Source organism: Polypterus senegalus, chromosome 2 (assembly GCF_016835505.1).
Source record: "Polypterus senegalus isolate Bchr_013 chromosome 2, ASM1683550v1, whole genome shotgun sequence".
NCBI classification, from domain to species: Eukaryota; Metazoa; Chordata; class Cladistia; order Polypteriformes; family Polypteridae; genus Polypterus; species Polypterus senegalus.
This window is the reverse complement of record NC_053155.1, coordinates 65,989,545-66,006,529: the sequence shown is the minus strand read 5'-3', so window position 1 is coordinate 66,006,529 and position 16,985 is coordinate 65,989,545. Positions and strand designations below refer to the sequence as shown.

At 34.6% G+C, this 16,985-nt stretch overlaps 1 protein-coding gene across 1 annotated transcript in view; it reads left to right on the top strand.

The window, feature by feature from the left end:
- Positions 1–16,622, top strand: part of c2h2orf49 (chromosome 2 C2orf49 homolog) — a 45,402-nt gene extending 28,780 nt beyond the window's left edge. Inside the window, exons 3-4 of the mRNA XM_039743878.1 lie at positions 5,907–6,255; positions 14,748–16,622. Of these exons, the coding sequence (XP_039599812.1) occupies positions 5,907–6,255; positions 14,748–14,804 (406 nt within the window). The 3' untranslated portion in view covers positions 14,805–16,622. The remainder of the gene's footprint in view (positions 1–5,906; positions 6,256–14,747) is intronic.
- The last annotated feature ends 363 nt before the right edge of the window (positions 16,623–16,985 follow it).

The window sequence follows — 16,985 nt, the reverse complement described above, 5'->3', positions numbered from 1 at the left end:
GAGAGGTTTCTGCAGGAATACTCTATGAAACTCTGAAGGCTTTCTTATGAGCACAGATTATCCCATATTTTACCCACAAAAATAAATTGGAAACCAAGAAGGTATTAGAGCTAATCAGTGAAATTACAAGAGTAGATCAAGAACATGCCAGGTGTCCAAATGAAGCACTTCATAGGAAAAGACAGGCTTTGCATTCAGAACTCAACCTCTTGACAACTAAAGAAACAAACAACTCATTTTTAAAACAAGACATTACTATGAACACAGAGAGAAAGTTAATAAAGTTTTAGATTAACAAATCTACAAGCAGAAAGTTCACAATGCAATCCCAGCAATTACCAACATAGACAAAAATCATTGACCATGAAAATATAATGCACATATTTAGAGACTGCTATAAGTCCTTATATTCTACTGAGTTTAAAGAAGACAAGACACAACCTAATGCATTTCTGGATGCATTACAGATTCCACAATTAGATAATCTCGGTGCAGAGAATTTGGATAAACCTCTAGTACTATGAGAATTACTAGATGCTAGAAACTGACTTCAGAGTGGGAAATCAGCAGGCCCTGATGGCTACCCTGCCAAATTTTATAAAACAAATTCTCAATTAAGCTAGCTCACCTTTTATTAGCAATATTTACAGAAGCTAGAGACAGTAAAAATGTACCTTAAAATTTTAGCCAAGCTATAATTACCATCTTTCCTAAGCAAAATAAGGACTTATTACAGTCTGCATCATACAGACCAATCTCACTTTTGAATAATGATGTTAAGATACTCTACTAGTCCTAGCTGGAAAGATTAAGAAAGTGCTTCCTTCAGTAGTATCACAAGACCAAACTGGATTTATTAAAGGCAGACACTTGGCTTTCAAACTTCGATGCCTGTTAAATGTAATATATTCACCCACAAAGTCTAACACCCTAGAGATGATGCATGAAGCATTTGATATTGTTGAATGGAACTACCTTTTCACCATATTGGAGAAATTTGGGTTTGGCCAGAACATTTGTGCATGGATCAAACTACTGCATACCAATCCAGAAGCTTCAGTTTGTATTAACAACATTAATTCAGACTACTTCAAACTAGAATGTGGTACTAGACAAGGATGTCCCTTGTCACCACTGCTTTTTGCAATCGCCATTGAGCCACTGGCAGCTCACTGCTGAAATGCTTATGACATAAAGGGGATTATCAGAGAAGAAATGGAACAGAAAATGTATCTATATGCAGATGATATGGTACTGTATATATCTGGTCCACAAAATACTGTGCCTGCAGTCCTAATAGCACTAACAGAATTTAAAAAAATTTCTGGTCTCAGAATTAATTTGAGCAAAAGTGTGCTCTTTCCACTGAATTCTCAAGCGCACAATATTAGACTGGACACCTTCCCTTTATCATCGCAGATCAGTTTAAATACCTAGGGGTAAATATCACAAATAAACATAAAGTTCTTTATCAACAAAATTTTGTTGTCTGCATGGAAAAAAATAAGTAAGACCTGCATAGATGGTCTACCCCTCATCTCACTTTACCTGGAACAATCAACATCGTCAAGATGAATGTTCTTCGTAATTGCTTTTTCTATTTCAAAACATTCCAATATACATCAATAAATATTTTTTTAAGAAATTGGATTCAACCATAACCTTATTTATTTGAAATTCAAAACATCCATGTATCCAAAGGGCGACCCTACAAAGACCTAAGGTAGACGGTGGCATAGCTCTACCTTACTTTTAGTTTTATTACTGGGCGGCGATTATACAAGCTGTAAAAACCTGGGCATTGACACAGATAGATGAACAGACACAGGCTTGGTCTGCAATAGAAATAAAATCGCGTAGTATTTGTTTATATGCCTTGCTTTGTACCCCAATAAGTACAAGTCATCGCCGATATACTAACGCATCCTACGAACAATTACATTCCAAATGTAACTTTCCAGCAGCCCATTTCTTTCACTACCTTCAAATTAGAAACTTTGCTAACCAAAACTTGCCCAATTTCCCTCGCCTCCCACCAACCTCTATGCCGGAAAAAGTATTGATCAGTCTTGAGGACTCGGACAGCATTTCTGTAATGTATAGAAACATTTTAAAGTTCCTCCTTTTCAAAGATCCCAAGTACAGTGGGAAAAGGACCTCTCACTCAACCTCTCAGAAAAGGAGTGAAAGGTAACAATGCAAAGAATTCACTTGAGCTCCATGTACGCAAAGCATACAATAATTCAACTTAAAATATTATATTGAGCGCCTCTATCTCATTAAAATTTTCCAAAATGTTTCCAGGGCAACATCCATCCTGCTAACATTGCAGTCAAGTTCCAGCCTCATTGGGCTGTATGTTTTGGGCCTTCACCAAATTAACTTTGTTTTCGACCAAAATCTTAAAATGCATTTCATACAGCCTTGGTGTCTCAAACCCTCCTAATCCACTAAACAGCTGTGTTTGGTGTACTTCCAGATGGGCTTAAAGTGGAGAAGCAAAAACTGTAATTGCCTTTTCTTCACTATTGGCATATAGACGTATCTTGCTCAACTGAAAGAATGCTTTAAGTCAGTGGGTAACTGATGCTATATATTATCTAAAATTGGAAAAAATCTAATTCTCACTTAGAGAATCTGTACAAAATGTTTTCCAGACTTTGAAGGATATGATCAATAACATTTTAGAATAAGCATTTAAATTGAGGAAGCAGATCCTCTCCCCTCTTTTTTTTATTCTATTTCTTTTGATTCATTTATTTATTTTCATATGTTTACTATTATTAAAGTTTTACTCTGCTAGCCCAGCTCTCTTTTTCTCATGGGTGGGGTTTGGTTTGTTTAAACCTAGTTTTATTAAAGTTGACTTGCTTTTATGGAATTAATTAGATTTTTAATAAGTTTAATAAAATGTTAAAGAAAAATATGCATGCAATAAAATTAAAGAAAGTAATGTCTTACATCAAAGCCCTTTGAGGGTTTAAAAATCAAAGGAGTGATGGACCCCTAGTGTTGCCCCTGAGAAAACAGTGTAGAATTAAACTGACCCACAGGTAAAATTATTGTAGACCCCTATCTTAATGCATTAAAAGGTTTATCTGATTGCAAAACAATATTTTGACCTGTAGAGAGAAAAAAAAAACAAGCATCACATCCCTGCTTCAAATTAAACAGGTGCATGCTTATTAATGGTTCTGCAATTTAGAAATACATACATTCATAACGTAGCCTGTAGAATCATTAACATGAAAACGAGTATTGAAACAATTTTGATAATGTTAAAATCTAATATTTACTGATATTTTGACATATTCACATATGACTGCAAAACCCCTTTAAATTAAATGGCTGCCATATATAATAAGATGATGTAAAAAAAAAATACTTAATGCCGCACCTATTCTTCACCCCAAACCCCCAACCCCACCCCTGCTCCACCCCCCAAGAGTCCCAGGAACCCTGCACCAGGCTGTATCTTTCTTGTTAGTCCAAAAGAAGGCGACAGTCTGTTGCAAATTTTCTGATCTTAGGCAGTTTCAGTGAAAGAGTAGGCGTAATGTCATATTTATAGCCGAATTCTGAGTCAGTGCTGTTCTATATTCATAACTGTATTTTAATTACAAAAAAAAATGTCTCATTTACAAATAAAATATTTTTTGTAGTTTAAGAAGCGCTATTTTTTTATGCAGGTATTTTCAAGCTTGGGGCACAGAGTTGCACGAGAGACAGGAAGGTGAGTCCAGGTTTCCAAGGAAAGTACAGGTTCTTATTACTATATAGAAAAGACGGGTACCGTCTCAAGACTTTATTTAAATTAGGAGCTGTTACTTCAGTAGTCAAGATAGGAGCTGTGACACATGCAGTCATCATACTTTAGCTCTCATCTTTAGATTAGAAGAACACCAGTGGCTCGGAATCACTGCTATGGCACACCAGGAAAGTGTGAGGAAAGGCAGGTCAAAGCCTGGTTCTAAACATTGTGTGTCAAGCTTGTTACATGGTAAGCCTGAAACTGCAGAGGACAACCAATTACTTTGCTCTTGGTTTAGTGTTTACCAGATGCAGGAGAGCATCTGTCCTGGCGCCGCTGCCATTAGAGATGGTGAATCAGCGGCAACCCCAGTCACAATAGTATACATATTTTCCCCATAATCATTATAACAAAATTATATAGTCCAATGAATTTCAGTACAATGCGTTTCTACTTGTATTCTGTCTAGTAAAGCAAGTAAATTGTCTTTCCATAGGTTTCATGGTACTCGCATTCCTAAAGTTAAGTTTTGAAGTGGCAAAAAAACAGTTTTCTTGAAAAAAGCTGATTTGTGAAATGAAGGCTATTCTACATGGCAGATTACCAAAAACTAAAGATTTTATACAAAGTTATATGGCAAGCTGGATCTAACCAAGACAGAAAAAGAATTGGAGGCCTCAGATGCACAACTGCACAATAGGCTAGTATATTAGAGTCTGTAATTTGAGGAACAGATGCCTTAAGGTCCTCAGTTGACTGCTTTATTAAAGAATACACAGTTAACATTAATGTCATCTGCAACAGTGAAAAGATGGCTTTGGAATGTTGGCCTTACAGGCAGAGTTTCAAAGAAAAATCCATTATCTAAAAATAGCAAACAAAAGGAAATGTTAAAATGTGTAAAGTTTGGAAAAACCCTGAAGTCCACCATTCAGTGTCTGTGTTCTTTTTTTCACATTTTAAATGTTTCTTTTCATTTACTCTTTCAGTTTAAACTGGCATTAAGGGACACCTGTCCAAACGTGAAAACAAAAGCCTTAAATCTTACTGAATATGCCCATTTTGAAGAAGCAAAATGTTTTGATTTAAGGAAACATGACTTCTGCATTTCTGAGGCATGTTTGCAACAATAAAAGGAAACTAAAAGTAATACAATTTGTCACAGAAATTTGGTGTTATTTTTTACTGAGGTTGGATATGTTTCCTGTTGGCTTATCTGCTTACAGTAGCCATTGCTGGTGGAGTTTTCACATTTATCACAAGTGCAACACCATTCACCAACTGGCTGCATAACTTTCCTTTTTTGTTTCTCCAATTATTTTTCATCAGTGGTTGTGTTCTGCACAAGTGTGTACCAAGTGATACAGTGACAATATTTCATGCAATATCTGATATGAATGTGCTTCTGCCACCAGACCATTGTGACTGTACCTATTCATAGCTGGAGTACTCAATTTTTCATGTGTAATATTGTCACTTATACTTAATCACGTACAGATCCTGTGTCTTTGAAAATGGTGTAAATGTGCTGCCATCCAATGCTTGTCACTCACAGCTTGTTCTTTCCACTCTGTGTTCGCCATGTTGAAACTGTATGCTGTGTGCTGATTACTCAGTGTGTGTGAAAAACATAAGGACATTCCCAGAGATTTTATATTTGGTTTTAACTAACTGAAATAATAATCCACAGAAGCTGTAGGTTTGTTTTGCGGTTTGCGGGTTACTTGATTGATTATGGCAGGGGATAGTTTTTGCCTATTACTTTGTGTATTTTACAAAGAGGGCATGTTGCTAATGTATAACCCAGACATTGGCATAGTAGGGGGATATGAAGGTTGGACTATAAGAACTGTTTTAATTACTTATTTATGCAACTTTTATTTGAAAGCAGATAAAACATGGTTGTTGGAGAGCTTTACTTTGTTATATTTAAACATACCCTTCAGTTTGCACTTGTAGAGGCATCCTCCCAGAATTCTTTGAAACCTTACTTCATACCATTTAACTTAACTTTTTTTATGTTTAAAAAAATGCAGACTGTTCACTGTTTAATCCAATGTAAGGCAACATGCTAACCTAATGTTAATGTCAATAGGGACTAAAATACTGTTTTCTGTGTTGCCATACCTATTTTGTTTTTCCTTTTTTTCTCTAGTTGTGTTGCTGATGGATCAAGAAAGAGGCCTCTGATTGTATTTGATGGCAGCTCCACAAGTACCACAATAAAAATTAAGAAAACTGAGCTTGGAGAATCAAATCGTTTAAAGCCTCCACCTTCAGGAAACCTAACCAACACCATTCGTAGGTTGTCTAGCCCATTAAGTTGTTCTTCTCCAAGTGTACAAAGCAATTCAACAATCCACAGGGATGGAGAATTGGACAAAAATGTGGTCCCTAATAATCAGAACTTATCTGGTAACTGCAAGTCTCCCCCAGCCACAGTAGGAACTGGCTGTGTGAAATTAAAACGAGCTGCTCCCAAAGATGGTGAATCTGATGTTGCCGTAAGTATGATTTTATTTAAACTTTTGCTGAGGGCACTTTGACACTGCCACACTAACTCAAGTGGTAAATTTCCCTTCTTTTTAATCGGAGTACTTAACTTGGTAGATCTTTGTATATCACATAGTATTTCACTAAAGGGAATGAACTCTTGACTATAAGGATGTAGGAACTGATTGTGCATGCTTTAAAAGAAAGAATTTTTACTTGATGCCTTTCATAAACAGACATTCATGTTTAAAATTACCACTTAAGTTTCCTTGCATGAGAGTTTTTTTTTTTCCTTCTTGCTATAAACAAGTTACCCCTGCTTATTTGAAAATGAAAAGCATAGTGATCTTCTAATGAAAGTATGGTGGTATATGGAAGTTAAAATTTTTCAGTGTGCTGCTTTGCCTATATTGTTGTTTCCATCATCATCTCATCCTATATTATGAAGATATTAAAGTCCAGCTTTGGTTTTCTTTTTTATGTTACAGATTGAAAACCAGAGTATTTTAAGTGCTAATTCCAAATTGGCTTGTATAATTGCTTGCATTGTTATATATAAATAAAATACACACGCAAGCATAAAACAAATAATGTGAGCAAATAAAGAGTTGGGGTTCAGAGGATATCACAATACCAGAATTTTTGTATTTGGTACTAATACCAGTAACATGTATCATGGCAAAATAGAATTTCTGTTCAGTGGCTTTTTATTAAAGTTTCTCCGTTTCAAGCCCTTTTATGTGATAACATATAAAATATATGAATACTAGCAGCACTAGTAGCTTACTGGTATATTCATTAAAGTAGTTACCCAACTGTCATTTAAGTAGACTAGTGTTGGCATTCACAATTATCAAAATATTATGCAGAGTTTAACTTTAATGTGTAGTAGAGATGGGGATCCCTCAGTGTAATAATAAATGGGTGTTTTATTATCTTGGTGGGATTTCAGCATAGGATTTATAGAGAATAATATCATCATGAACTAACTGATTTATTTTATTCTATGACATTTTCTCTTAAGTCACTGAAACATACTGCTTGGCATCAGCACTAAAAATAACAACTGTTATGTCTATACTGTTGAATTTTTTGAATTCCAAGATAATTCAGATTATTTCCATTTAAACAAAAAACTTAAAGCATATTGCTGCAAAAATAGCCTTAAAAATGTGGTTGTCAGAGAATGACACTGTTAGCTGAATCCATGCAAAGTTTTATAAATGAGGCCCCTGGTGCTTTAATTTCCCTCCTTTTTTACATTTGTCCCAATTTTAAAATTTCCAGTGTGAAATCAGACTTGTCGGTTTTACATTCTCCATTATTTGAGAATTACTGTATAACAACTTTTGTTGTGCTGTTTTCAATATGTATTACATGAGCGATCACATTTGTTTTCTTGTTACTTGTGTATCGATCCAAAATTAGAAAATTACCTGTGCTGTCGTTACCTGTGTTCAGTTATTTATAGCTGTGAGAAGTACTGGGTGATATTGACAAAATTCTGCATCACAGTATTTACCCAGTACAGTATATCACGATATCAGAATGTTCATCTATATAAATATATACAGTATGTTAATAAAGATAATACAACTGTGCTTACAGAGCACCAGTACTCTGTCAAGATGTTATAGAAACTCTACACACTATTTCAAAATTGAACCAGACAAAAAATGATTTCCAGAAAGAGAATTTGCTTTTATTTAATTTGAGATATTCTTAGTATTTAATGTCATTGTAATAAACTCACTAAATAACATTATAATTAATTTTACTGGACATTACTTTAAAAAAATCTAAAAGTACAAACTGTACAAACATTAAAAAAATAAAAATGAGTTGGGTTGTGTGTGTGTGTATGTATATGTGTATATACTGTATGTATGTATATACTGTATGCATGCATGGCACTCCTCCACCTTCCATTTGAGGATGCCCCACAGATGCTCAATAGGATTTAGGTCTGGAGACATACTTGCCCAGTCCAGCACCTTAACCCTCAGTTTCTTTAGCAAGGCAGTGGTCTTCTTGGAGGTGTGTTTGGGGTCATTATCATGTGAACTTCCAGTGACCAGTATGAGAGAGTGTGAGAGCGATAACACCAAATTTAACACACCTGCTCCCCATTCACACCTGAGACCTTGTAACACTAACGAATCACATGACACCAGGGAGGGAAAATGGCTAATTGGGCACAATTTGGACATTTTTTATGTATGTATGTGTGTATGTGAGTATGTATGTATGTGAGTATGTGATTTTACCTATGACTTTGCCATTCGAAACCGGTGTACAGCAAGGCTACATTATTTCCCCGTTTCTGTTCCTCCTTGTCATGGATTTCATTATAAGGAGGGCAATGACAGACATACAAAGTGGTATCCAATGGATGAAGGACTTGCGACTCAAAGATCTTGGTTTATTTTATTTTTTTTGTATGCTCATTAATGCAGTCAAATTAGCCAGAAATATAGGTTTAAATATTCTGATTAAAAAAAAAAAAAATCGGATGAGACCATCATTAGGTTTTGTTCCTTAGGAAACAGGTTACCTGAACTATTCTATAACATTTCAGTAATTATTTACTACTATAATGCTGATCTTTCTGATCATAAAATAGGTCATCATGATAGCAATTGATGATAAGTATTCATAATTAATTGTAGAATTGTGGTATTTGAGTGCCTCTTTCTTATGCATGATCTGACTCAAAAAGTAACCAGGCTTAAGTTTGATATTTTTCCATCCAGCCGTTTTAGCTTTAGACGTCCTCAAGAAACTGACACACAGACATATCCATCATCAAGATATCGAAGTTTTCAGTGTCAGGGAACCCTCCTTTGAAACCGAAGATCGCAATTTTTGACAAATTTAAAGCTTTTGCTCCTCCCCCATAAACGATAAGTTATGGAGGTGGAGGGTGCAAAGCAAATGGTTTTCTATTCAAATGTAGTTTAATTCTGGGTATTACGTGTACATTTGTATTGTATGTACTGTGTTGTTAATTTTATTATTAGCTTTATTTTTTTAGTGTGCATCTATAAAGCCTAAAATGCTTTTAATCCACAATTTATTAAATGATTCATGTGTAAACTGCAGCCTTTGAATGAATGCAACACTTGAAAACACAGTCCTTCATAAATACTGGGTTCACTGAGTGCAAAGTGATGAAACCAAAGAAAAATCAGGGCTGTACAAATAAAATGTGTAATGCACATCATAAACTAAGAAAAAGTGACTTGAGATTGCTCAAACACATTGAATTCAGTTAATCAGTTTTCTTTTAACCAGCTATTCTTTTGGCTCCTTGAGGCCAGACAACATAGTTTTCCATACTTATTTTTACTGTTAATTATAGCATTATCTTTACCTGTTTTACTAATGGGAAAAGAAACAATATAGGAAATGTTGCATTGTAATGATTTTTATTGTTCCATTTGTAGCATTTATATATTATGGTCCTTATTATTCAAAGTAGCTTGCCCAAATTTGTTAAATGTACTGTATTTAGTAGGGCAACTGCTATATTAGTAGCACATACATAATAAATAACTAAAGGAAAGAGACTGCACAAACAACATGACGATGATTAAGTGGGTTTATGAAGTATAATTACAATATAGTTTTGAAATGCATCCCTTGCTTAAAATATAAATAGTAGAGATACATAACATTTTCATAACAGATAAGAGATTGCAAATAATCCAAATGATGCAAAGTTGGAATCACATTTTGGTTATATTAACAGGTTGCTGATTTAACTAAGCTAGATCTTGACTCTTCTGACATTATTGTTTCTTCTAGCAATTTTATTTATTAATTTTTCAAATCATTATTACCGATTTATTTACTAGCTGTGTGTCAGAAGAGCTGTAAGTAGTGAAGTACTTTTCTGTATACTTTTCATTTCTTTTTTTTTTTTTTTTAATACAGAGGATAATAGTTCACTGGAGTCTATTACTGTTGAACGTGTTACATTCATTTTGCCTATGAGTAAAACTTTTCTGCTGTAGATGAATTTTTGTTTTTCCCAAGTTATGTTCATATCACAAGTCTCATTGCTCAAATTTTTTTTTTTTTTTTGCTCATATCATGTTTTCCTATCTTGACGGTTCACATTCTTATGTACAGTACAGTAAAAGTAACCTCTAACTAACGCAAAATCAGTCATTCACGCATTTGCACATATCATTTGTGTCAGCATTAACAAAAGACTTGAGTGAACAAAATGAACACACTAGTAGCTTGTGTATGCATCCCATTTTGCTCTGGAGGGCAGCAAACAGTTCATCAGCTGTCTGATTAGGTCATGAAGGCAAAATAAAGTTCCTTGCGTTAATATAGTGAACTACAAAAAAAATGACCATCTCCTCATTTTTCTGCCCATTAGTGAACCCTGTAACTGACCTGTGCAAGTGTTTAAAGTGACCAAGGCATGTGGTTTGTGTTGTACTCAGGACTTGAAGTTGAACTTTGTGAAGCAAAGCATAGAAGCACAATGCAGTCTGTCACCACCAAGACCCACTTCCCCCAAACCCATTCTTTGAAGTGTATGTATATAAGTACATGACAGTCCTGTCCAGTTTGAGTATCAATTTATGTATCTTATACCACATTCTGAGGAATAAGAAGGAGTACTGTGTGTAGCAAAGGAGGACACTTACTAAGCACTTCGTCTTTGAGCTTTGCCTTACTTTCCTACAGCCACTTCACATCTCATTTTCCATACAGAATGCCAAGTTGTTGTCACTTGCCCTCGTTGATTTGCTTGCAGCCGCATTTCTCTACGCAGTTAGTAGCACTTCAGTGATGCTCTTCTGCTTGTGAAATTCTTTCATATTAACTTCAAACCTGATTTTTCCTTTTCAGTGCGGAGTCAAAAAAAGGATGTGGTGCCTATAATTTTCCCACTAGTCCACAACATTATTACAGAGAATTATTCATAAATAATAAAACATAGGCTGGCTAATTTTCTTTTTCTAAAATGTTACCAAATTACAATCAAATCCAGTTATCCAGTTTTTTGATTTGCAGATGTTACTCTTTCTTTTTGATGAAGCATGATTGTTTCATTGGTATACAAGCATAGTTTTATTTTTAGTGTTTTTTCCTGAAGTTGGGGGTAGTGCAGTACAACACTTTTATAGCTTTTCCCTTCTTACCAAAAGGAATTTTGCTGCTGTTTCATCTTTTATCTAGGGTTGAACAAATAAAGGTGCCTGTGACTACTAAGAAATATGTGCGGTAATTGGCAGAGATGACAGGAGAGACTATATATTAAGTAGTTGGCTATTTGCTCTAAAGTAAAACCGCACACACACTGGAAAGAATAGTTTATAAGAAAGCGTGCCACCAGTTTAATCAGTTTAATATTGCTCTGAGTGGGATTGAGAACAGAACATGTTTTAATTCATGAACAAAATAGTTTCCATATAATCTAGAAAAAAAACACAACAGAAGAAAATATTGGGTCTGAAGAAACAGTGATATAGAGAAACATGCTGGCAAAAGGAACAAGAGGCATTTCAAATCTACTTAAATGGTCACACTCCAGGCAGCAATTACGCATATTTGTTTATAAAGGACTTTAAAAACAACATCAAGGCTGACCAAAGTGCTGTACATTAAAACCCAACATATCAGACACACAGTAACCAAAGGGTAAAAGAAACAGAAACACACAAAACGCATAAAAAGTACACAGATAGTCAACATACCATACTGGGTTAAAGGCTGTGGAGTAAAAGTGTGTTTTTAAATAGGATTTAAAGACAGCAAGTGAAGGAGCCTGCCTAATGTGCAATGGCAAATCGTTCCAGAGTTTTGGAGCTGCAACTGAAGAAGTCCAATCACCTCTGAGTTTGCATCATGTCTTAGGAACACATAAAAGCATTTGGTCTGCTGACCAAAGAGAGCGAGATGGTATATAAGGGTGCAGCAGTTCTGACAAATAAAATGGAGCACAACCATTAAAGGATTTAAAAACAAATACAAGGATCTTAAATGATTTCGAAAATGAACTGGAAGCCAAAATCGGGGTAACATATTTATGCTTGCGTGTACCAGCCAAAAATCGAGCAGCAGCATTTTGCATCAGCTGTAGGTGAGCAATGGAGACCTGGCTAATTCCAAAAAGAACCGCATTGTAGTAATCTAGACAAGAGGTTATAAAAGCTTGTATCACTGTTTCAAGGTTGCGTTTAGACAAAACAGGCTTGATTTTTGACAGCCACCTCAACTGGAAAAATCAAGATTTTGCCACTGCGTTCACATGGCTATCAAGTTTTAAAGTAGAATCCATTTTCACACCTAAATTTGTGATCATGGATTTCTCATATTGAGCCACAGTGCAGGTCGATGCAGGGGGTCCTGCTGGTGCCATTGGGTCTAAATAGAATGACTTCTGTCTTGTTCTCATTAAAATTTTGAAAATTTAATGCCAGCCAACTCATGTCAATAAGGCAATCAAGCAGGGGCTGGACAGAGCATGGACCAGGGCACGTCAGATGGAAATAAACCAGACAGATGTCCACATAAAGATGAAAGGAAATACTGTGTTTCCAGAAAATGGCGCAGAGAAGCAGGAGGTACAAGGAGAACAGAAGAGGTCCCAAGATGGAGCCCTGTGGTACCCCCCAGGGGAGGGCAATGGAGGTGGAGGTAAAATCATCAATGCTGATACAAAACCTATCTGAGAGATAGGTCTAAACCATTGGAGAGCAGAACCTTTGATGCCCACCCACTGCTCCAGCCTGGAGATGCGGATCTCCTGGTCTATAGTGTCAAAGGAAGCTATTGAATCCAGAAGCATAAGTAGTACACAGTCAACAGAGTCCACTATTAAAAGAATATTAAAAACACTTAACAGAGTGGACATAGCGCTTTGGTGAGGTTTAAACCCAGACTTGAACACTTCCAGAATTGCATATTCATCCAGTAAGGACTTCAATTGGGTGTAGATGATTTTTTCCAAGAGTTTGGACAAAAAAGGTATTTTGGAAATAAGCTTAAAGTTTGACATAACAGATCGGTCTAGACCCGTTTTTTTCAGCAGACTAAAAGTGGATCAAAACCATATATATATATATATATATATATATATATATATATATATATATATATATATATATATATAGGTTAACAGCACTTCATTGGGTCTATGAAGGTAAAACAAACACTTCTTTTAAACTTGTATTTAAATTTTCTTTATTTTGAATTGGTAATTTAAGTTTCTCTCCAGAAATCAATCAATATTTATTTATATAGCACATATTCATACAAAAAAATTAGCTCAAAGTGCTTTACAAAATGAATAGAAAAATAGAAGACACAATAAAAAATAAACATAAGTCAACATTAATTAACATAGAATAAGTAAGGTCCGATGGCCAGGATGGACAGAAAAAACAAAAAAAAAAAACTTCAAAGGCTGGAGAAAATAAAATAAAATCTGTAGGAGCACACCATTAGATAAACTCTAAATAAAATCCCAGAAGGAAGAGAGGAGCTGTTAGGGGGATAGAAACGCAGATTTGCATAAACGACAGACAGTCTTGGAAGGTGTAGAGAATGAATAAATATGCCAGTAGGATTTTGGTATAATACTGTGTATGGTTTGGGTCTCTAGCTCTAGCCAGGAATCTAGACAAGAGCTAATAGGTTGATTCCAGGACATGAGGTTGGAAGAATGACTGAATATTTTTAGTTTAAATAATGTGAGGATGACAATAGAAGTGTTTAAAATTAAGACCAGTAGGATTGCAGTACTTAAATACAGGAGCACTGCCTATTAGTTATACATTTTTCACTGAATTTACAATTTTTTTTCTTTACATGGTCAGCCACAGATAAATGGAATAAATTTTGTCCATTTACATTATTTAGCTATTTGCAAAATAATATCATTTGTATTCATATCAACAAAAGAAAGCATTGAATTTGTGAGAAGCTATGCTTTGCTGCTAGTGAAGAATGCTGCTCATTTTGCTAAAGGAAAAAGTGTCTGTAAAAGATTAAGCAAATAGCTACATCTGGTGATTCCTGGGCCTAGCAATCATTCTCTTAAAAAAAAAAAAAAGAGAAAACTCATAGTTCAAAAACTGTCCAATTCCCAGGCACCTTTTAAATGAATTACCTAATAGTATGTTAAAAAAAATTAACACACAAGTCTTGTATGATTAATTTGCTCACATGAATATCAGCACGCACAAGAGTCATGATGGCTTACATACTCTGCCTGGCTTTGTTCACATGTATCAACTTGTGTAATTTCCAAATTAAAGTAGGTATGTGCCTAGGATTTTTATTAATTAACTTTCCTCTGATTACTCACCCAAGTTTGTTCCCTAATACATGCATCTTTATAAATTACTGGGATACATTTAACAGCCTTAGATGATGAATATAAAGTTGAATGCAAGTTGTCTATGCAGCTTATGGATTCTAAGGAGCTTGTTGAAAGACAAATGCATGTATTCAATTTTTATTTTATTTTTTTTAGGGTGAAATAAAATCTCTGGAGCCCAAGAAGAGAATTCAGCATGTTACCTGGCCATGAAAATAAGAATTTTAAAGAGATGGAGAATCTAATGAAGTTACAGAAATTTGACCATCCCATGTTTTTAACCAGGTTCAATACAACCAGTCTTCGCACAAAACAGACATAGGTAATAGTAGAACCATTTGGCTTCTGCAGTAGCACAAGATGCAATTAACTTGCACACGTGTAAATCCATGAAACCTTATTGTTGATGAATTTTAGTATATTATCAGCAGAATGTTTTAAACTCATTTTTCAGTAAAGTCTTTATAAAGTATATAGTATTTATTATCAGACTGTATGTAAATTGCTATTTTTTGTACACTAAGATGTATAATAATAGTGTTCATTCTAATGTGTTTGTGTGTGTATGTGTGTTTTTATTATCATAAACTGGTCATTTTCTCAATATTTTTCTATGATGAACTGCTGTACTATTTGCATTTTATAGTTCTGGTCACTGCAAAACGCCTCATTTGTCCTGGTTGAGTTTTAATTCAGAATGAACATGTAATGAAATATGCATTTTTTTTTTTAAGCATACACACCTTTTAACATTCAGCTGCCTTCAATTGCCTGTCCACACACTGGATGTGCCATTCCTTAAAGATTTGCTGAAAGATTATTTTCTCTGTTCATACGTTGTTGCTATTTCTAGTGGTGATTACCATAATCATGCTACCGTTTTGGATTTGTTAGATTATTTTACTTTTATGCATATTCATAGATCTAGGACATTCAGTCATGTAACTTTAGTTTTTTATCCCCAACTTAATAAATATTATGTTATAAACCTATCATTTCTAATAGTTACGTGTGAAAATGCATAGAATATCATCATTTTGATTTATTAAATCAAATTCTTGCTATTACTAATCGAGTAGTAGTAATAAAATGTGCACTGAGGATTTTTGTTTTGGAGTTCTTTCCAAATTAATGATTTACTGTGTCACTAAGGGTGTATTTGCCTCAGACAGACAAAGAGCAGCAGTTTTTGTCTATGTGTACTTTACACCTGTATAGCAGAGAACTAATCAAATGTTGTTTTTAAATTCTCTACATTTTAAAGGAATGTTTTTTGTTTTGGTGCAGAGAAGTTTTAATACATGAAATAATTACTGGCTGTAGGACACTTTTATTGTGATCATGTATATTCACTTTTTAAAGTGTTGCATATTTTTTAAAGTGATCAGTGTTCTTTTTTTGAAGAACAAAAATTGTCACTTTTTTACAGATTGGTTAATTATTTCAATAAAAGTACAATATATTTGAAATTTCTCTCAACAAATTTTTGAAGTGCAAGTAATACCTAGTGCTTTCAGAGTTGCCACATAGTAAATCTTAAAATCCTTTTATATACTGTGTATATATATATATATATATATATATATATATTGGTGTGTATCATACTTTGTTGCACACACACACACACACACGATATGGCTATAGTTGCAGATGGGGCTGAAGTCACTTAGGCATTTCATTTTGATGGGTCTGCACTGAGAGTTGTGTGAGCCTCTTATTCAGTTTAAAATGTTAATTTAAAAGTTAGTTAGTTCTAGTAATGTTGTGGGTTAGGCTTCATTGCCTACCAGCACTGCTAGGGAGATATTCAGAAAATGGAATAATGCTAAGTATTTTGGTCAACCAAAACAAATTATAATTTTATATTTCACATTAAAATAACATTTCCTTTTATTCTTTATAAGAGGTGGCAATTTCAAATAAAGCCACATCATATGTTTTGTTGTAACAAATTATCCTTTGCAAATTAGAAACCGTAATGTGCAACTTGATTCACTTTATTAACAAATAAAGGGGTGCTATGCTTCTGAAGTTCTGTTATTGCTCATTGTGCTGCTATTTGTCCATTTGAGTGATCAGAGATGTGTTCACAGCTGACTGTGCAGCAGTTGGAGATTGTCAGCCACTTAAATATTTCTAATTCCCAGGTAGACTTTTTCAAGAGGCTATTTACACCCTGACCCTCTTTCCATTTCATCATGTTTTGAAAATGGCAGCAATTTAATACTGTATGAATGATTTACAATTTCATATATGAAATCCTTGTGTTGAACTGGTTTAAGTAGATCTGAGAATGTTATGTTGCATTACGTTTAATGCTTATACTGAACAGTGCCAAGAAAATTAATGTGGCCACCAGGGGGCAAACCAGCTCCCCAAACCTGTTACAGACAC